The following is a 23,045-nucleotide window of genomic DNA, read 5'->3' on the forward strand; positions in this document are numbered from 1 at the left end:
CGAATTCATGTATTTCTTTATTGATAGATGCATATCCGACGTGTGTATATTGTTAACATCTTCACCAGTAGCATTCATATATGATTCACACCAGAGCTCAGAGTACAATACATTTGTTACAGATGAGTCTAAGTATGACGCACATTGGCATGGAAGGAAGTGCTGAAGGAATTGAAAAGCAATCAAATAATACTCTAGATTTGTATACAAAGGATCAGCTGTTAAATTGGGAATTTAATCATGGAATCATGCTAGTTGTTCATTTTTACTGATGTGACATTAGTGTATCGTTGGCCACCACATTATCTAGGACAGATGAATGGTCACCAGCACTGTTAATCTAAGTTACACCAGTTATTCTGATGTTATCTGTTAGGCAAAAGATAATCTGAGCCACATATGTTTTCTATTTGTGTGTTGAATACATCTTTATGATTGGAAAGGCATAATGTCATTACTATAAGGATGTGTATGTGTGTGGTTGTTTTTTTTGTTTTTTTTTCTAAAAGTCGTGTGTTTTAGTCATAAGAAGCATTAGACTCAGAAGAAAGCACTGAAGAAATCTCCTTCCTCTCCTGTTTCCCCTGTAGCATTCTTGCAGAACCCCGGAGGGATAAATACAGCGGGATCCTTAATCCCACGAATGTTGTTAAAAAAGCTGAAACATTTAGATTAAACAGGATTCAAGTCCATTCGTTTGGAGTTACACAATGGAACAGACTAACACAAGCAAACTTTAAGTGTGGATGTTACAATATCAAGCAAAGCATGTTCTCTTTCATCATCTCGTGTTCAAATGGATGATTCACACAATCAATAGGGGTTACAGACTTTAATTTGCTAGGGCGCCCCCCACGTTTCAACTAGTTATTTTGTGCCCACGGACGAGAGCACCGCTCACATTCTAAAAGACAAAATCTCATCCCTCTTCGAGAAGGGGGTGGTTCGAATTGTAGCCTCGTTATTTCCTGGTCCCGAAAAAAGATGGTTCTCTCCGTCCTATTCCGGATCTCAGAATATTGAACAAACATTTGAGGAAATACAATTTCAGAATGCTATCACACGCTTCTCCATTCAATAAAGCAGAACGATTGGTTCTGCTCGATCAATCTGAGCGATACTTTTTTTCATATAAGCATCTATCCTCCACACATGAGATTCCTTTGCTTCGCCTACCAAGGTGTGTGTTACGAATTCACGGTCCTTCCGTCCGGGCTTGCACTGAGTCCGAGGACTTTCTGTATGTGTGCGGAGGCAGGGCTTGATTACATGGTTTTATGGCTCTGGCTGTCCATGTTTTGCCTCTAGGCCTTCTGAGAATGAGGGCTCTCATGAAGTGGACCTTATCGCTTCATCTTAGTCTGTTGCACGATCTTTGCTGCTATGTCACGGTGACGCGCGCGTGCATGGCTGCGCTGCGGCACACCACTGGAGAGGCACGGAGTTTTACGGGCATCGGACCCCTCTCGGGTCAGTCTTGCTGCGGAAAGTGGTAACGACAGATGCCTACTTAACAGGGTGGGGAGCCACAGATGAGGGCAGATCAGTGAATAGTGTGTGGCCAAACGCACTTCACTCAGCCATTGTAAAATATTTGGAGCTCCATACTGTGTGGAAGGCTCTAAGGCATTTCCTGCCCCGCTTACGCTGGCATCATGTACTGGTGCACTGCGACAATACGACAGCTGTAGCACATATCAACCGTTGAGTGGGGATGCGCTCCTCCAAGCTTCATGCTCTAGCTTACAAGCTGTTGGTATGGAGCAGGCGGCATTTTCTGTCGTTACGGGCGACTCACGTCCCGGGCATTCTAAACAGGGGTGCAGACCTTCTGTCGAGGGGGAATACACTCAACGGAGAGTGACAGCTCCACCCTTAGATAGTGGGGCTGCTATGGGAAAGGTTCGGCCAGGTGGCTGTCGATCTCTTTGCCTTGTGAACACGCCCACTGTCCTATGTTTTTCTCGCTACAGGACAAGGATGCCCCCCTCGGCATGGACGCACTGGCTCATCCATGGCCCATCCTGCCGCTCTACGCATTTCATCCACTCTGCCTGATAACCCCAACCCTGGCCTGGGTGGTAGTACAGGATTTGTCTCTGATCCTCATAGCACCCATGTGCCTGATACCGTAGATAATCCCTCTTCTGTACGCAGAGCCATGGCCCCTCTAATTGCACACGGATCTCCTAGCCCAAGCGGACGGGGAGATCTACCATCCTCACCCAGACAGGGTGGCGCTCTGGCCCTGGCCCGTGAGAGGGCGAATTAAAACAATGGGGCTTCCCCCACGTGTTATTGCCACTATTCAGAATGCCAGGGCCTCTTTCACACGTTCCCTCTATGATTGCAAATGGCGTGTGTTCGAGGAGTGGTGCGAGAGGCACCAGCAGTCAGTCAGTCGCTGATATTTTGGGCTTCTTGCAGGACTTTATTGATCATGGCAGAACCTTTTCTAAGATTAAGGTCTATTTGCCGGCTATTGCTGCGTGTCATGCCGGGTTTGGCGGCACTATGGTGGGGCAACACCCCCTTGTCCGTAGATTTATGAAGGGTGCTCGCTGCTTCTTACCGGTTACCAGAAGTGTAGTCCCAGAATGGGACCTCTCCATGGTGCTGGAGGTGCTGGCCCAACGGCCTTTTGAGCCCCTAGGGCACAGGTCACCAACAGGCGGACCGTGGTCTGGGTCTGGACCCAGAAGCCATCCCATACGGTAAAAGATGGTAGAAAGAAAAATAAAGATAACGATACATGTAGAAAACAAAGGGAGAGAAACAGACATGTGAGACGGAGAAAGGGAGAGAAAAATAAGGAACAAATGGCGCGCTCCAAAAAAAAGAAAAGTGGACAGCGAAAATAGAGCATTTAATCTGCAATGGACAGACTAATTTCTTTTCATACTTCCTACTGGGAGCACTAAACCAGTGTGTCTCATATGTTCAGAAACTGTGGCTCTTATTAAAAGTGCCAATGTGAAACGCCATTATGAGACAAAACATAAAGGTTATGAACAAACATACCCAATCAAATCTGAAGTGAGATCGGAAAATAAGTAGTCTCAGAGCCCAGTATGACCAGTCCACCAGGATCCTGAGCCACACATTCACTGCCCAACAACGTGCTCATGAGTGTTCTCTCAGAGTTGCTTGGATTTTGGGTCCCAAAAAGCCATAACACAAAAAGCCATTTACAGATGGAGGGGTTGTCAAAGAATGCATGAGTGAAGTAGCTGAAACAAAAACAAGAGCTTTGTGATAAAATAAAGCAAATACCCATGTCAGCACCATCTGCTACAAAGAAAGGTGAAATATTAACTCAGGGTGTGGTAACCCAGCTTTATGAAGCCATGCATAGGGCATCATGTGTAGGCTTAGCTTTGGACATGTGTGACAATGTTTAGCTGGTAGTGTATGTCAGCTGTTATTGTATGTCAGGTTTTTCCATACAGACCAGAAAGCATTCTGTGAAGACCTGTTAGGTGTCACTCCCCTTCAGACCAGTACAAGAGAAAAAGACATCTTCTTTTCCTCCCTTTATTTTATTTTTCTAAATAAAAAAAAAATAAAAAAAAAAGAGTTCCCTTGCAGGACATTTGTGCAGCTGCAAGCTGGTCCTCTCCGCATGTTGGGTGTCATCAGGGTTTTAGCATGCATGCTACCACATGTCATGTTTTTCATGGCTGGGTTTTTCACCCTCTCAGTGTGTGAGGTCTGCTACTCTGTGACGTGCCGAACACCACCTTGAGGGCCGTCCTCTGGCTTACAGGGCCTCTCTGTAAGTGTATTGTGCAACCGGGGAGTTGTCTATATCTCCCATAGGTGGATCTCGAACACGAGATGATGAAAGAGAACAATAGGTTACTGTTTGTAACCCTGGTTTTCTGAAGTTTGCCCCGCTTGCTGCACGAGAAGCGAATACGCTCACTGAGGAAAGTTAGCGTGTGCAGGTGCTTTATGCATTTGGGTAAGGGGCGTTCCCTTGCCTGCCATTGGGCACGCGCTCCTGTCTGTCAAGCCAGACTTGATGCAATTGGATGCTTCGGCAGAGGTCAGGTATGGATGCCCTTCCCATAGGTGGATCTCTCCACTCGATGTTTCAGAGAACCGGGATTACGAACAGTAACCTATTGTTTTTCTAAGTACATGAATAAGGAGTATTAATTCTGTATATACTGCTTACTTGGTTACAACCCAGCCAGTCTTTGGCCTGTTGAAAAGGACAGTGACAGGAAGGCAGCCAAACTCAGTGAATGTCAGAATATAATTGCCTAAGGAAAAAAAAAACTGCTGTTACAGAGGGCAACTATTTAAAATGTTAGTAAAAATAACAGAAATTATTAGCACACTTCAAATATTAAGTCTCAAATCACAAAATACATACAGCATCTTTACACTACATACTATTTATGAGTGCTTCAATTGTTGAAAAACTCTTGAACCACAGTCATAAATGATGGCTCCATCCATTTTAGGTGCAGATCATATACACAAAAAAAATGAAGTGATGAGATTTTAAGTCATTGTTCAGAATTAAACCAAAAGGTACAGTTTTACCATATTTCTCACAGATTAACTCTCAGCTAGCTAGCATACCAGCCTCAAGCCTTTTCACAAACATTTTAAATTCTTCATGAGGATAGATTGCCGGAGCCATAGAGAACTTCATTTCCCTTTAAATACACTGTGGCCTACAAACATGCTGCCCACATCTACACTCCTTAATAGCACATTACCTCTGTCAGGTTTACAGTTAATAAAACACACCTGTGTTCAATTACACCTGCACCTACATAAGCAGACCATGAAGAATTCAGAAATGTTTGGTGTATTTGAAGATATGTGCACCAAGCTGTTTATTCTTGTGCCATATTGCTGGTTTTGCAATTGATTGTATGTGTACCCATTTACAATTTATTTAGTTTACTTTTGAATTTCATCAACAAACTTGTCAACTCACACAATATACTAATGGCTAATGAAAGCCATTAGGTTTTTTCACTCAGTTGAAAATCAGTCTTAACACCTATCTTGTTTGAAAGTTTCCCTTGGTGTACTGTATATACCTTGGTCCTCTGCTGCCTCTCCAGTCCATGAGTTGACAAGCAGACCTTCTCCAGGTGCTGAGAGACTCCCTAGCACTACCTGCCCAAGAAGAGTAGAGTTGCAGGGGATTTTCATTGGGTGGAACTGGGATGTCAGTTGCCGCTTTTCGCATGTCTTGTTTTTATAGTCGATCAGGTACATCACATGCTGAAGAGAGAGAGTGATCAAGTTCCTCATTGGGGTTTTATTGCCTATATTACATAATTACATTCTCCAAAATTAACATGATACACAATAAGAGGATGTGTGCTTGTTCACTGATTTGGTTGCTTCCTTGTTTCGGTGTGTGTGATTTTTTTATGATTCTGACACTTATTCTTGTAAAATGAATACAACAGTAACAGTAGTTTTACTCAAATCTGTATGTTGGTACTAATCCCACCTCTGATAATGTGTTAGTGACCTTTAAAATGTTTACAATAGGCATGTTAGTGGGATAGTGCCCTTCCTTAAGGTAAAATGAATGTGGTGATTATGGAGGTCCACATTATACTTAATTTTGTATAAGTGCTTGACATAATAGCAAAATAACTGAAATTGCTATTAGGCAGGTATTTTGGTTGCTTCACTCACAATGGTCTGAGTTAGTTCATAGTTAGCTAAGACAATTTTTCCCCCAATGAACCATACGATATGTGACATTAGCTCAAGAAGCCAATGCAAACAAGGGCTGTTAATTTCAGTGATGGGAAGAGTATCCATGGTGTCTGTAGTCACCACTCATGGGATAGGTGGTACAGTAGAGGTTTGTTGGTGTTAAGGGATATAATTAGTGTTGTATGTAATATACTAAATATTCCACTCACAATTACTTTGAATATTTAGGCCACAAATTGTGTACAAAATATATAAGGCTTAAGTATTCAGAGTAATTGTGAGTGGAATATGTAGTATATTACATACAACACTACTATATATATTATATTTGTCAGTATACATATACTAGTTATAAGATTCATATTCATATTAGTTCATATTAATCCAACAGATACAGACTGCTCAGAGAGGAAGTGAGATGACCTAAATTGATATTTGGGAAAGTTTATTCCTCATTCCTCATTTCTCCCACAATTTAATCCTCTACTTGAGATCAACATTGATATATAAAGTGTGTGTGTGTGTGTGTGTGTGTGTGCGTGTGTGTGTGTGTGTGTGTGTGTGTGTGTTACCTCTCGATAGAGAAGCAAAACATTTTTAACAAGTGTTTGATTCTTATGATGAACAAGCTCTCCGAAGCGGATGCGCTGGAGAATAGCATCATAGGCATACTTCCCATATGCAAAGTACCCGCCATTTTGAGTTGTCTGAGGAGGACAGAAAGTATAAGAAATAGGAGTAATAAAAAATAAACATAAATAATCAAGGTAGTCAGGGATGAAAGTAGATTATAGCATGTTCTATCTTACTGGTAGGGATTATGAGTTAAGGAGAACTGATGTACAGTTTAGTGGCTCATTAAATTTATTGGTTATTAAAAAAGAATATTGAAAGAGGAAACGATGCTGAAGGAATGAATAGATTTCAACACTTACAACACTGAGGTGTCCTTCCAGGAGAGGTGGACTTCCTGTAAATAAAATAAATAAATACATTTTATTTCCTTTCCTCAACCAAGAACAGGTACTGATATGAATTACTGAGTGTGATTAGAGAAAGAGTATTCAAAGGCCATATTATATCTCATCATAATTACTTATTTTATAACACAACTTACTGGCATCGTCATCGATTTTCTATCCTTACAAAGCTCCTTAAGATTTGTTCAATATAAGAAAGACAAAATATCTTAGAATAAGACCTGATTATAAATACTGTCCCAAAGAACCTGAACAGTAACCTGGACCAATCAAAATGAGAAAAAACAAACAAACAAAAAATTTCTAATCCTTTTTAATCATGCATTCAGTTTAGGTGAACCTGTGCCAATTATAATCTAAGATACCTCTCAGCTCAAACTAGTTCGTCATTGTTTTTCAACCTCTCTCACCAATAAGATATGCGTTAACACTTTTGCGCACTATACTGCGTACATTTTGGAAACGATTCTGTAAAAAGGAACATTTTGAATACACAAACTGCCCTGTGGGTAACAATGTTGTTTAGTTGATTACTAAAACAGTGGAAACATTGGTGCCAGAAGTAAGTCTTTGAATAAAAAAAAGAATAATAATTAGTATGTTCATATGCACCTTGTAAAGAGACCGATTGTGTTCCTTCACACACATACCTATGTATTATTATAATACAGAAAATCAGGATGCCAAAATTGGGATTTTTTAAAACACCCTCTAGTACATAGATGCTGAGGTTTACCTTGATCTGAGTCCAATACTTACTGCATGGATGGGGCCTCTGTGCCAAGCAACCTCCTGCTGAAAACACCAACAGAGCACAACACACCCAGAGCTGCATATCTTTTCACTTCAGGGCTTTCACGTGTGTGATTTATGCTGCCTACTCCCTATATATAGTGCCGCTCTAACATGAGCACACTGTAAACACTCTCCAACTTCCTGCTTTTCTATCGCAACTGTACTCAGTGTGTTAAAGGTTATATGTCGCTGTGTAATATCACAATATTGTGACCTTTTCTTTGCTAATCAAGGGTTTTTAGATTAAACGTGATCAAATATGATATGACATACATAAAATATGAACTTGAGAGGAAATATCACATGCTGTATGTAGAAGGAATATATGCAGATTTTCATGTGTCATGCTTACACAAGACTCATGATTTAAAAAACACCTATGATGACATCGCTGTCATCTGATCTGGGTGTGTGTGTGTGTGTGTGTGTGTGTGTGTATTGGAGAATCAGTACAGCACATGTTAAACACAACTGAAGTACAATTAATTAAACTATTAATTATAAGTTAGATGCATGTGTACATAACTAACTGCAGAACAATGATACTTTGTGGATTTCATGATCTAAACCTAAGCCTAACTTTTTCCTTTTTTTTTTTTTTCCCCATCTCACATGTTAATCTCTTGGAGAGAAAAAAAAAAACAGGTTTTAAATCCACTCGTGACCTGCTTGAAAAATGATGCCGGAATAACAGGAATATCAACACTGAAACTTGCATGCACACACCTACGTGCAAAACATTACTTAGCTGTAAACATTATTTATTGTAATCTCTAAAAATACAGTTTGAGGTTGTACTCTGTCCATTAAGGTAAACAGAAATTATAGCTCACTGTGCATATATATTACAAAACACTGTGACACATTGTGTAAAAAGTACTCTTAGAGATTACATGTATCTACGTGCATTTATGGGTTTTAATGTTTAAAACATGAAACTACTAGACAAATATTGTTACAACCCCAATTCCAAAAAAGTTGGCACACTGTAAAATGTAACTAAAACCAGAATGCAATGATTTGCAAATCTCAAATCCATTTTTTATTCACAACAGCACATAGAAAACATCAAATGTTTACTCTGAGAAAATTTGCCATTTTAAGGAAAAAAATAAGATTATTTTGAATTTGATGGCTGCAGTATGTCAAAACATTTGGGACGGGGTAATAAAAGTCTAGAAAAAGTAAGTGTAAATGATTTAAATTAAACAGATGGAAAAACATTTTGCAACTAATAAGGTTAATTGACAGCAGGTCAGTAAGATGATTGGGTATAAATAGTGTATTTTAGAGAAGCAGAGTCTCTCAGAAGTAAAGATGGGCGGAGCTTCACTGATCTGTGAAAGACTACAAAATGTGGAACAATTTTAGAATAATGTTACAGTAAATAATATTATTAAACGTTTCAAAGAATCTGAAAAATTCTCTGTGCGCAAAGAAGAAAGGCAGAAGTTAATATTGGATACCTGTGATCTTCTAGCCCTCAGGCAGCACTGTATTTAAAAAAGCTATGGTTAAAGCTATCTTAAATCAATATACATTTTTCATTAAAAAAAATTGCTATTTTTGTTTTATTGCGAATATAATATAGATTTATGAGAGTTACTGTATTTCATAAAACTATAACATTTGTTTCGGCTGCCTGCCATTAATTTTTACTCTGTAGTGGGAGTGTGTGTAGTGCAGCTCTCGTACAGATGGAGTTGCAGTGTTTTCCATGCTGATCATAAAGGAACTTCTTGATACCCTTGTGGTGGAAGTTATTGACAGATTTGGGCTTCCTGAGTGTGTGGATCTGAGGATCGGTGAGATACATCAGTCCTTTCCCATTTGCTGTAATCCATCCTGATAAACCACAAACAGATTGAAAATATTGAGTTTATTTCACTCACACACAGTGGGGTGACAAATCGAAAGGGAATGCAATCATAAAGTGTGATATTAAAGCAAGTTCGCTTATTCTCTGGTACCTTGCAGGTCTACAACCACCTCTTGCCCATTGGAGAACTCATAAGTGAAGTGTCCGAACGCGATGCCATATTCTGTGGTTGAATGACGTTTGTTGATTTTCGTTGTGTTGTTCGTGAGTTTCACGAATTCTCCTAACATGTATGGCTCCACTGAAACGCAGGCAACGATGGTGTCTGACTCCAGGAGCTGGAACACAGAAAACCGACCAGATTTCAGTGTTAGAACATTGTCAAATATAAGAAAAACCATGTTGTATTATGAAGGTGCAGAAAAACAGCAGTCTCTTCTGGTAATATGTTACGGATTCAGAGACACGCAAAAAGAAATCATTCCCTTGAAGCTTCTTTATTTATAATTTTTTAGGTTTTACATGTGGCCTAACTTATTCAGTTCAACCCGCCCATCTCTGGTATTTATCTGACAGTAATATACTGTTTTTGATCAAAATTTATGACCATTAATCTTCACAAATTATAATTTTATATATGTTTTTAAGACAGTAATCTAGTTTGCTCCATATTATTGACAAAAATGTGAAGTATGTTGAACGTTGTTTATAGACTCATTTTTGCCTGTTCAATAATTCTGGGGGACAGACAGACGGACAGACAGACAGACAGACAGACAGACAGACAGACAGACAGACAGACAGACAGACAGATGAGTAGACATTAGGGATGGTAAGCTTCACCATCAGAGAATTGAATTAAAAGTTAACAATGTGATGCATCAATCAAAAAAATTGTGCATCAGATATAAAAGTGAACATTCTGCACTATATCGAATTGCACAGCATCATATTTTTTCCATTGCATTGTATTGTGTTGAATCAAGTCGAAATCGGATCACACTGCATTGTAATGGTGTGAAACGTATCACATTGCATTGGTAGCTGCTTCATATGTATCTTTAATGTTCATATCGTTGGCTATTCCTCGAAAATGCACATCCCTCTAGATATAAATGCATACAGTGACTGGGAGTGTGTTACCAGCAGTAGCTCAGAGGGAAGGTAGAAGATCTGTGTGGTGATGTTGTTCTCATAAAGGCGCTTGTTGAACTCCATCACATAAAACTGAGCAGTCATCTGTCTTTCCACATCGGCCAGGTGTGTGTCAATCTTCCTTTCTTTCAAATACTCCTTTCCCACATAACTGAAGCATATGTGACAAAAAAACAAAAAACAAAAAAGCAGATTGGCATTAATTATTTTTTATGTGGCCTGACCCTGTCAGGCAGTTATTGTGTTGTTTTTTTGGTTTTGACCTGCCCAGCAGAAGTTCCTGGTGTAGATACTGAACTCTGAAGGCCTGTCTCTGTTTTCCTTCAACATCCATCTTTAGCACTTCACCAATGTACACGTTTGTTTCACAAGCGGTCCATGAATCTGTAGTCTTGTCGTATTTTAACAGAAGTGCACCTAAAATAGCATGTTAGCATGTTACTTTCTTGACATGTCTTATTCTCTGCATAATCTTTGTAGATTTATACTGTATATTACTATATAAAGTAGGGTAAATAATTATTTTGATCCCTTGCTTATTTAGTAAATGTACAAAGAACAAAGAAATGAACAGTCTATAACTGTTATGGTAGGTTTATTTTAACAGAAAGAGACAGAATATTTTAAAAATCCATAAAAAAAAAACATTAAAGAAAAGTAATAAATTAATTTGTATTGAAATAACTGTTTGATCCCATACAAAATTAGCAAGAATTCTGACTCCCACACACCCAAATTAAAAATCCTGTCCCTTTAGGAAAGAACTCAATATTAACTCTGTCAAAGAGCATCAGAGCTGTCAAAGGACATCAGGAACAAGATTGCAGACCTGCAAAAGGTTGGAATGGGCTACAAGACCATCAGATTGTTGCCTTGGCCATTTGTTTTTGGTCATTGTCATGCTGGAAGACCCTTACACTATCCATCTTCAGTGTTCTGACTGAGGCCAGGAGGGTCTCATCCAAGATTCTACAGTGCATGGCCCCGTTCATGTGGTGAAGTCGAGTTAATGCCGAAGAGCTCAATTTTGGTCTCATCTGACCACATAACATTCTCCCAAGCCTTCTCTGAATCATTCAGGTGTTTGGTGGCAAACTTCAGACGGGTCTGTTCATGTGCATTCTTAAACAGCGGGACCTTGGTGTGTTACCACTGGTTTTCTTTGGTGACTGTGGTCCCAGCTCTCTTGAGCTCATTAACAAGCTCCTCCCATGTAATTCTGTGTTGATCCCTCACCTTTCTCAGAATGTTCCTTACCGCATGAGATGAGATTTTGCATGGAGCTTTAGAGCGAGCAAACAGAGGTCTTTTTCTCACGAAGCTTCTTGTTGATGGTCTTGTAGCCCATTCCAGCCTTATGCAGTTCTACAATTTGTCGCTGACATCTTTAAGCCCATGGTGGTGGAGCAGTTTGACTGGAAAAGGTTGATTCTGTCTTTTATACACATATTGAGATGGTATTAGGGGTTGTTTCTTAAAGGGACAGGATTCATTTGGTGGGTGTGTGGGAGTAAGAATTCTAACTTGTTGGTAACTGGTTAACTGAAATACTTATTTTACTCGATCAAATACAAAATGTATATATTCTGGAGTCTTTGGATATTCTTTCTCTTTCTGTTAAAATAGACCTACCATAAAAATTGTAGACTGTTCATTTCTTTGTAAGTGGGTACATTTTCAAAATCAGCAGTTGATCAAATAATTATTACCCCCACTGTATATCATATCTTATTACCTACTGCACCTTCTGTACATTAATCACTCTCAGTCATGTACATATGGACCCATACCATCATTAAACATATTGCTATTTATTGTAGAAAGGCCACTTATGCACTTCTGGTTAGATGGTAAGTGCATTTCATTAGCTCTGTACATGTAATTTGCACAATGACAATAAGGTTTAATCTAAACTAATAGAGCAAATGAAAATATATGTTATTGCATTTCAGATTAAATCTGTAATTCCAGTCATAACGCTGTATTAGTACTAGTCAAGTTAAGTCATGAAATATAGCATGCAGCAGTAACTCAAATAACCACTCTTTGGAACTCTGGTGAGCTAAAAAGCATTTCACAATTCAAGTCCACACCAAATCCTCAATTCTAATTAATTTCATTTTTTTTTTATATCTATCAGGTGTGGAATTTTCTGGTTGGAATGAAAACCTGCACCCACACCAGCCCTTTGTGAAAATGAATGGACACCCTTGGCCTACCTTCTCAGGTTTTGCTAAGTGCGGTGAAAAAAACCCGCAAATAAAAAAACCAGCAAATAAATAACTGAAAACAATGTGAGTCCAGTCATATCTGCTTTGGGCTGGTGTGGCTACAGGTTTTCATTTCAACCTAACTAGAATGAAAACCTGTTGCCAAGCAGCCCTTTTCCAGTTTAGATAAAAAAAAAAAAAAAAAACTCTAAATTAGATAAATAGAAAGGTTTCAATTAAAATCAAGGTGTAGAAATAATGGAGGAACCTACTGTAAGCTTTGTTGTAATGTCTGAGTTTAAATGGTTTGTCTGGAAGCCTCCTCAGTAGGCAGCCTTGGCACACTCCTGAGAAGAGGGATCTGTAGTCCTGCTCTGTCAAAACTACACTTCCTATCTTGCAGAGCTGAAAACAGCCATTGCAGAGAATTGTAATGCTGTTCTTTCTTGATGAACACTGATCATGATTTGTGTCCTTTATAATTTTTCCAGACATCGGAGAACATTCATAGGAATTGTCTTCAGTTTCAACAGGAGGAGAAACCTTTATGTTGCCTTTCATATGTTTGTTGGCTTCAGTTGGATTTCTTTGTGTTGCTTCAGACTGATCAATCTGCAAAAATTCAAATGAGTCGAGCTCAGTAGATGGTAAAGACTGTTTGTGCTCGAAACTTCCAGTCTGGGCCTTGCTTGCATCATTTCCTGTCTGACAGGAAGGGCTAAAGTGTTCTTTTTGGATTGATGATGTTGAAGAATTGAGATTTAGATATTCAAAGGAACTACCAGGACAATCATCACTTGGTTCTGTGTCGCAGTTTTGATCAACTGCTTGCTTGTTCTCCAAGACCTCAGGAAAAAATCCACTTGGAGGTGATTTAGAGAATGAAATACTTTGCCATGAAGAGCCCAAACTACTAATGGACCCCGATGAAGTTCTTGTCTTTTTGTCTTCCCCATCTAAATTCTTGGTGATTTGGCAGAACTCATCACTTCCCAAAGTGGTGCAAAGTTCTTGATTTAACTGCTGTTGAACAGAGGTATGTGGAAAATCTATACAGGCTGGATGGCTAGCATTAGACACGATAGCTCCTGGACTGCTGTCATTGTTGTCTTTACTTCCCAACGTGGTGCAAAGCTCTTGAATGTTCCTGTTTGGATGAATTATGCTAGCTTGATAGAAATGATCTGTTTGGTTTTGGTTGCTAGCATTAGCAGTTTGGGCATTTATCCCTTCAGTATCTTTATGTCTATTTAACTTGTTGTCAACATCATCATCATCTACTTCTGTGCAACAAAAAGGGCTGACTACAACTGGTGAAGTCCCACTATTATCAGAGAGATTTGTCCAGGAAGATTCAAAACTGCTGCTTGCTCCAGAGATTCTTGAAATTTGAGATTTTGGGCCTTTTTTATCTGTTTTCTTTTCCTCACTGTCCATTGTATCAGATGCGGTTTCTGTAAACCGATCTGAGACTCCGGGCTTGCTTTCAATCCCCTGTAGGTGTTTACTTGATTTATGGCGTGTAGTATGACATTCAGTTGGAAAGGACTCAGTTTGCGTTTGGACAGCTGTCATGCAGTTAACATGACTTGCACCTTGAAGATTTCCTTCACGTTTCTGCACAGAAAATGATTCACAGACGGATTTATGGTGCTTCTGAAAACATTCCAATGCCTTCGCAAAATAGTCCATGGTGAACGGTACTGGTCTGTCCTCTATGGAACGATAACTATCAGGAATAAACGAACGTGGGTCGGAATTGGCGAAGGGCTTCGTTTCGAGAAGCACCTTAACGTTCTGTAGTTTTGCCATGACCTCAGAAGAAAGTGAGTTCTTATCAGAGTTGTCTTTAAAGCTGTAAGAATAAAAAAGAACCATAGCTTCCTGGCAAGCCTGAACAGCAGTGTTAACCTGTTCACTCGAACCAAACAGCCATTTCTTGGTTGTGGCTAAGCAGTAAGCTGCTCTGAGGAGTGTGTGTAGTTCCTGTTGGCTAGGGACCAAGTCATGATCCTTCGTTGTTTGCAAACCATTCTCAAAGGCTTCTTTAGCCAAAGAGAGATATGTGTGCTTATCAGGAGTAGGACAGTCTTTGGAAAAACTGTAGGACAGGAGACATGTTCCTTGAGTAACCTGGAGAAGGATTGCAAATAATAAATCAGGATTTATATATAAAACCAACATATGTATTCTGTGTTTCTTCAAATGCTAAACTTGTAATGAATATGAATTTTAGAGTTAGATATTAAAAATACATTATATGAACAAAAGTCTGTGGACCCCTGACCACAAGATTGGTACGTGCTTGTTTTCACACGTATCAGATCCCATTTCAGGTATAGTCCCTATTTGCTCTTATAATAATAACTCTGCTAGGAAGGTGTAGTTTCACTACATTTTAGAGGGTGATTATGTAGATTTTGCTTATTCAGCCACAAAGGTGTTAGTAAACTATTTATTAGTGTAGGGTGAGGAAGCCTGGGGTGCAGTCAGCATTTCAAAGTCAATAGTTTTGAGGTCAGAGCTCTTTATATAATCAGGCCACACAAGATCTTCCACTCCATCCACGAAAACTGTATCATCATGGAACTGGCATTTTGCACAGGGGCATTGCCATGCAGGAACAGGTTTGAGTCTCCAAGTGAAGGGAAACTTTTATGCGATCACATCCAAAGACATCCTATACAGTAAATTAAATTTTGTGGTAAAAGTACCACATATGGCTTAAAGGTCAGGTGCCCCAATACTTTAGTCCATATAGTGTGTTCAAGAAAAGATACGCACCATGTGGGTAAGTACGTATAGAGAGCTGAACTGACTGTACACAGCAGCCATTTTGGCAGCCTGAGCTGCACAGAGCAGTCGATGACTACAGTCTCCCAAAAAGCCCTGCTAAAACATAAACATAAAGTTTTTTATTCTTTTTTATCAATTAACAGTTATAATTTGTATATATTACGAGTTCTTATTTCTACTATCACCTTCCATCAGCATGGCATGATTTTTTTTATATTATCTAAACAATATAATGAGGAATTGTGTGACTATTCTACCAAGTTGATATGAGGCTTCTTCTGAAATGTAGCAAAGTCCTTATCGTTCATAGATGTCAGAATGTTAGCCAGAAGCCCTAGAGCTGTTCCAATACCCTGTAATACACATATACCCAAATATTGAATAATACATACAAACTGACTAAAAAATTTAATTCATTTACAATATAAACTGTATAATTTTAACAGAAAATTATATGGAGGGCAGGACAGGGACAATAAAACAATTGAATCAGTGGGCATTAATGACGAGATAACAATAACCATAAAAAGATATCCATAAATACTATACTGTGTTGTTATAATGTTGTGCAATGAAATGTTATTTATTCATTTATTTACTACAAGATTAGGTGTGTGTTTTTTCTGTGAGTATAAGATTTGATTATACCAATCAGGCATAACATTATGACCAGTGAAGTGAATAACACTGATTATCTCTTTATCATGGCACCTGTTAGTGGGTGGGATATATTAAATTAATGTGTAAGAAGCAGGAAAAATGGGCAAAAGAATTAAGTGAGTTTGACAAGGGCCAAATTGTGTCAGAGCATCTCCTAAACTGCTGCTCTTGTTCCTGGTCTGCAGTTGTCAGTATCTATCAAAAGTGCTTAAAGGATGAAACAGTGTTGAACCAGTGACAGGGTTGTGGGCGGTTGAGACTCATTGATGCACGCGAGAAACGAAGCTTTGACCATGTGGATTTAACAGACGAGCAACTGTAGCTCAGATTACTAAAGAAGCTAATGCTGTTGAAGCTCGATTGGTCAGAATTATTTTGGCAGAAAAAGGGGACCAACACAATATTAAGCATGTGGTCATAATGTTATGCCTGATGTATTGGCCATAAAATTACATCTGGTCGGCGTATATTTACTTTTTTATCAGGCAGAGGCAGCACATGAAAACCAACAATCGAAGCCCAGATGAGTTCTGCTGCCTCCAGCCATAGACCTACAACACAACACACACCGTTTACACACACCCACAAATAAACATACATTCTCTGCTCTTACATTTCCTTACATCACAAATTTCAATGCAGAAAATTACTCTGATACAATCAGGTTCCTATATGCGAATGTAATTAGGTATACAGTTTTCTATTGATGATTGTTTCCTACAGTTACCATTGTGTGGTTTTCTGTGATAAAAAGCTAAGCAATTATCAAATAAAAAATGTTTGCGAATATTTACACATTTTGGTGTGTTAGTATTGTACCTAGCCTTTGTAGCACCTGTCCGCGGACTTGCAGGCTGACTGACTGCACGAGAACCCGATCGCAATCCCGCTGGTATTTCCAACATCCTGAAACATGCAAGATAGAAACAGGGATATGTTACTATTGAGAAGAAAGAATTTCCACAATTGTTCTTAGTTATTTAATAAAAAGAACAACAAAACAACCAACAATCCGTTTTGAAAATCCTTCTGAAAACTTCCTTATACTCCTAAATTGCCCTACTGATTGTCAACATACTGTCCCCAACAGTACTGCAGTGCATGCTGCTGTCAGACAGTTAGAAAACACTTGGGAGTATTCTGAGAAATATAGTTGTATAGCATTTTAAGAATATATTATAATATATGATTAAGGCCCAATTTTGAATTTCATTAAACTTACCAGTTGCTCCTTCGTTATTGATCAGACTGCTCAGTATGTACTCAGCTTTCTGTAGTTTACCTGAAAGACAGTAATTATGGACATTTTACTCATTTCTATGTGCAAAATAACAGTTGAGTTACTGGAGAATGTTGAATTCACCAGTGTTGAGGTAAACTCTGGCCTGCCGGATGATGATTTGAGGGGCGACTGGGGTTTCTGGGTAGCGTATGTGTAGTGCTTTAGCAATCTTCAGCAGTGTGTGAGAGTTGTCTGTCCAGTAGAAGAAACGGTCCAAGAGAAAGATAATGGACATTGCCCATGCTGGCTCGGCAGCCATGATGGACGCTTTAAGGGAGACCTTTTAGGAGCAAAAAAAGAAAATGGTTATAATAATAATAACAACTATTGACACTTAAGGCAGTAAATTATTTTGTATTACTTTTTATGATTTCTATTGTTATTATTATTAAAATATATAACATAGATATTAAACGTTTTACAGATGTATCAGCATTTATGGACAAACTCAGGGGTAGTAATGGCTCAACTATTAGGGATCTGAATTGCTAAACTTAAGGTTGAATTTAATGGATTCTAGTCCCAGAAATGCCAAGCTGCCACTAAGGGGCTCTTAAGCAAGGTCCTTAATTCTCTCTACTCCTAGGGTGCTGTATCATTTCTGATCCCAGCTTTCTAACAAGCTTGAATTGCCAAAGCTCTGAACTCTCAGATGAAGTGCCATCCCATGACCAGCTTTGTGCTTAGTGATGGTCAATGGTGGCTCGATGGTTAATGCTTTGGGTTACTAGTTAAATGGTGTGGGTTCAAACCTCAGCAAATGCCACTGTTGGGCCTTTAAGCAAGGCCCTTATCGCTCTCTGCTTTGGGAGTGCTGTATTATGACTGATCCCTTAATAAGAGCAATAATCAGGAATTCTTAATTAAAGAATGTGATCATAAACAAACTGCATAAACGATGATGTTGGAGAAGGTGGTAGTCATTACCAAAATGTGACTCCAAAAAAGTTATTACAAAGACCATTGAAATACCATATTTACGTAAACAGCTAGTCTGGTCATTCATTTATTCATGTTTTATATTCATATTTTTTCTTAGACCATTAGCTGGGGTAGATGTCTGCCAATGAGTTCGGCAGTGTTCACTTTGTCTTCTGATGCCACCAATCGCTTGTACTGCCATTTTTCCTCAACAAACGGCCACTTCATGTCCACCGCTTCCTGCAGGAGTGTGTTCAGTTCGCCCAACAGCAAGCCTAAGGGTCAAAGGCTGCAGGTCAGATGATTTTGTCCATTTGATATCACAGTGCCTGCGCTATGAGATCTATAAGTCTAAAGTCTAAACTCTAACAACATCAGTTCCTATAGTCTGATATCTGGCGAATCACATGTATACGCTTGCTGCTTTAAAGCTGCATAAGTGTTAGATTCAATTTTGTTGTTGCATTGTACCTGGTACACAGCATTTAAATGGCATTTGGCATCAACCAGGTTTGGCATAAGTACTATAGTGCAAATTAACAAAGTGCACTTAAAATGTACAAAGAATAAATTTGAACAAGGTGATGATCAAATGACAGAAAGGAGATCTATGTATATAAAGGTATAGATATGAAAATGAAAAGTTCTGCTGATACTGCCCATATTGGTAGGCACCATATTGGTAGGCACTATTTGTTTTGTTCTATAAAAGTCTTTCTACTTAACACATTCTACAGATCATGTCTTACGTTTAATTAAATATATTAGAACTTGAAAATAAACAAAGTAGATCGAACAGGCTTTGTCTGTCATATAATCAATGCTTATTCAATATCAATGCTTATATTATATTAGATATATAATCAATCAGTGCTGAATCAAAAAAATATTTATAGAATTAATAAACAGGAAATCATTACCTCTGGCAGTCTTGAACATCTCCTTATCTGGTGCACTGATGTCTCTCCTTGCCAGTTGGAGACACTCCTCCAGCTGCACTGCTAACTCCAGAGTGTTCATAACTTCAGAATTTTTCTTCACTGCTTGAAACAATAGTCAATCAGAAGAAAAAAGACACAGATACATATGTTGCTTAACCTGCTGTAGAAGGTTTATGCTTAAGACATTTAGTCATTCCACAGCGGAAAATCCCCCGTGCTGAAACATGTCGAGTGTCCAATTTTTTTATTTAATAAATTAAAGGTTATTATTCAATATTTATATTTAATTTATATTCATTATATTCACTACATTAAGTTGGTTTACCTTATGTTATGTTGTAGTAGCTATAGACAGTAATTTTCTCACCAATTTGTCTTTCTTGCCATACAAAGCAGTTTGAATGATACTATAGCAATCATTAAAAACAATGAATATTATTAAAATAAAGATGTTGCTTAACCTGCTGTAGAAGGTTTGTGCTTGAGACACTCAGACATCCCACACGGGAAAATCCCATGTTGAAACATGTTCAGTGTACACGTATTCTCGTAAAATGTTGTTTAAGGAATTTTATAAAAGCGGTGTAAGAAATAAAACACTTTAAGCTGTTATAGGAAAGTTATCAACGACGGTATGATGTAACCAACTTGGAGATGATTGTTTATTTTAACCGCACATGACATCCTTCTTTACCATCGCAAATTATATATTTTATTTAATAAAGTAAGACACATCATTCATTTTTATCCACTTATAGTAACATAAATATTCCGGATCTGGGATTTGCATTAGCTGGTCTACACTGGCAATAGATAGTTGTTTTTAGTGCTGAAACAATTTTTCATGTAACTTAAGTGATTAGATTACAAAAATGTATTTAATTCATAAAATACAAGACAAGAAAATCACATTGCAAAACTGTATGAGATTTAATTAAAAAAATACATGAGTACATTGAATTTCATTAAACAAATATTTTCCTACTCTCCTCTACAGGACTTTTTGAAAGCACTATATTTGTATTTTGATATAATTAATTAAACGATTTTTAAACTACATTAAAAATGTAAATGAATAAGTCAAAAAATACTTTTTGTATGAAAACAAACAAATATGGGTTTTAGACTTTTTATATATTTATATAATATTATATAGATTCTCATCATACAAAACAGCGTGAATGATACTGTAGAAACTATTAAAATCAATGAATCAGCAATTTGGCAAGACTTTTTGACCAATCAAAATGAAGAATTGGGTATCAGAATTAACATGTCACTATAGGTGTCAGGCTATCAGTCAATTCAGTGCTGTAACAATTCACAAATTTATTTCAGTGTCTGTAAAATGTTCATACCTGATGAAAAGCTGTGGTCCTCCGACACACTTTTGTCAACAGTTTACAGTCATGTCCATGTTCGTAAAGTGACTGTTATGACTACTGTGTATTTTCCGGGATGTTGTACTTTGTGGTTTTTCCCACTTCCGGGTTCGGCGTGTGCTTGATTTTGATTGGACTAAAGGTGTGACGTAATCACGCTCAACATCTTGCGTAGATTACCTTAAACATATTAAAGGAATCGACGTGGTTAATCCTTGTAAGAGCATTTTTATTAAGAATGTTGATGTTTTAAAACAACAGTGTTGTAATAAGATAATAAGGAATGCTCTCCGTATTGTATCTCTACCTGCAGCACAGTCTTTTTGGTCTTCTTTATTTGGTTATATTTCTTGGGTTAAAGTATGGAAACTGCCAACCAGGTTTTGTATAAATAACAAAATTAAGTAAGTGTCTTACAGAATACTCCATGGAATGTATCCTGCTAAACATGTTTTAAGTCTTCTCTGAATATTTCATATTTCTGTGAATACGGTGGTCAAGAAAAAGAAACCATTTGCATCTTTTTTTTTTTTTTCATTGTATTTACACAAGGTTATTTTGGAAAGATATAGAATTCTATATTAATTAAAAAAAATGGAAAGTGGGATAGAAATATGTATATTTGATGTGCTGTTTTATACAGAACGTAAAAACTTGAATTGTGAATAACAATATATTATACATTTGCTGTTTTATTAGGAAAATTCCATATTCATAAGAAAAAGTGGGCTCAATGTAGACCAAACATTTCCATTTTATTAATGACTTCAAATTGTATATGAATCTCTTGAAAAAAATATGTACTGCTCTGAAACTTTGAAATGTATGTAATTTTCTTTTCTATATACAGTGTTTTGTTTATTTATTTTATTTATTTTTTATTATTATTTTTATTTATTTATTTTCTTTCTGTAAGTAAGTGTTAATTTACCATGAATATGTAATACCTCTTGTTCTTTTGGCATTAATAAAAAGAATAAAAAAAATTAAAATTTCTTAGACATATACGGAAGATAAGTCCATTTTTATGACTTGGTTCTTTAAATCTCGTTTATCAAAATGAACGAATCTTTTTTTTGTCATTTAGTCAAGTCAAGTCAAGTCAAGTTTATTTGTATAGCGCTTTCCACAACAGATATTGTCTCAAAGCAGCTTTACAGAAAACAACAGTGAAGGGGAATGGTGTGCGTTTGTCCCTGATGAGCAAGCCGTGGCGACAGTGGCAAGGAAAAACTCCCTTAGATGATATGAGGAAGAAACCTTGAGAGGAACCAGACTCAAAGGGGAACCCATCCTCATATGGGTGACATCAAGAGTTTGGTCATAAATCTTTCAACAATACAGAACAATTTGTGATCATCATAGATCCAGCATCAGCTTCTCCATGCCAGGGCCTTTAAACACTCGGCATCTACTTCTCCATGATCATCCATAGGTCCATAATCTTCACGAGGTGGGACGTGACTGGAGCTGGCCAAACCTCAGGATGCCTCGGGATGGGAAGAGAAAGAGAAGCAGTGGAGAGGAATTAGCGTAGCTGCTGTTCATGATATTAACAGCACAAGTTGATAATGTGCATGTGATCATATATTCTGGAGCACAAGGTTGTGATGTGATGTGTGTGATGTGTGTTATGTGTAGGCTTTGCTAAAAAGATATGTTTTTAATCTACACTTAAACTGGGAGAGTGTATCTGAACCCCGAACACTGTCAGGAAGACTATTCCAGAGTTTAGGAGCTAAATGTGAAAATGCTCTACCGCCTTTAGTGGACTTTGCTATTCTAGGAACTACTAGAAGCCCAGAGTTTTGAGATCTCAGGGAGCGTGACGGATTGTATCGTGTTAAAAGACTGGATAGATACATGGGAGCCAAACCATTTAGTGCTTTATAAGTGAGTAGCAGTAGTTTGTAGTCTATTCGAAACTTAATAGGAAGCCAATGTAGGGACGATAAGATAGGGGTTATATGATCGTATTTTCTTGACCTTGTAAGAACTCTTGCTGCGGCATTCTGAACTAACTGAAGCTTGTTTATTAATGATGCAGGACATCCACCTAGTAATGCATTACAGTAGTCTATTCTAGAGGTCATAAACGCATGGACGAGCTTCTTTGCATCAGATATAGATAACATATTTCTTAGCTTAGAAATATTTCTAAGGTGAAAGAAGGCTGTTTTTGTAACTTGATTGATGTGATTTTTAAAAGATAAGTTGCTGTCTAAAATAACTCCCAGGTCTTTTACCGTTGAACTAGTAGTTACAGAACAACCGTCTAAATGCAGGCTGAGATGCTGGAGCTTCTGTGTACTATTTTTTGGGCCGATGAGCAAAATCTCAGTTTTATCAGAATTTAATAGCAGAAAGTTATGGGTCATCCAATCTCTTATTTCTTCAACACACT

General features: G+C 38.0%; 2 protein-coding genes across 7 annotated transcripts; both read right to left on the bottom strand.

Moving 5' to 3' along the window:
* Nucleotides 1-4: 4 nt before the first annotated feature.
* Nucleotides 5-7,782, bottom strand: epdl1 (ependymin-like 1). Its single transcript, XM_083532602.1, has 6 exons — nt 7,440-7,782; nt 6,636-6,670; nt 6,273-6,407; nt 5,064-5,250; nt 4,181-4,268; nt 5-658 (listed from the first exon to the last, which is right to left on the bottom strand). Exons 1-6 carry the CDS (start codon nt 7,513-7,515, stop codon nt 541-543), a joined length of 639 nt encoding a protein of 212 aa, XP_083388728.1. The 5' UTR covers nt 7,516-7,782; the 3' UTR covers nt 5-540.
* Nucleotides 7,783-8,219: 437 nt separating this feature from the next.
* On the bottom strand, nt 8,220-20,772 carry alpk1 (alpha-kinase 1). Of its 6 annotated transcripts, none has more exons than XM_083532522.1 (14): nt 20,618-20,772; nt 19,239-19,358; nt 18,439-18,593; nt 17,479-17,677; nt 17,338-17,397; nt 16,935-17,021; nt 16,590-16,666; nt 15,713-15,808; nt 15,444-15,548; nt 12,932-14,792; nt 10,713-10,866; nt 10,438-10,600; nt 9,446-9,632; nt 8,220-9,320 (listed from the first exon to the last, which is right to left on the bottom strand). In XM_083532522.1, exons 2-14 carry the CDS (start codon nt 19,336-19,338, stop codon nt 9,124-9,126), a joined length of 3,441 nt encoding a protein of 1,146 aa, XP_083388648.1. In that variant the 5' UTR covers nt 19,339-19,358; nt 20,618-20,772; the 3' UTR covers nt 8,220-9,123. The 6 variants fall into 6 exon arrangements, with proteins under 6 accessions (XP_083388648.1, XP_083388646.1, XP_083388649.1 ...); XM_083532520.1 differs by having other exon boundaries at nt 15,444-15,551; XM_083532523.1 differs by having other exon boundaries at nt 19,239-19,361; nt 20,618-20,745.
* Between the last annotated feature and the right edge of the window lie 2,273 nt (nt 20,773-23,045).

Source organism: Silurus aristotelis (genome assembly GCF_946808225.1).
Source record: "Silurus aristotelis genome assembly, chromosome: 27".
Taxonomy (NCBI): Eukaryota; Metazoa; Chordata; class Actinopteri; order Siluriformes; family Siluridae; genus Silurus; species Silurus aristotelis.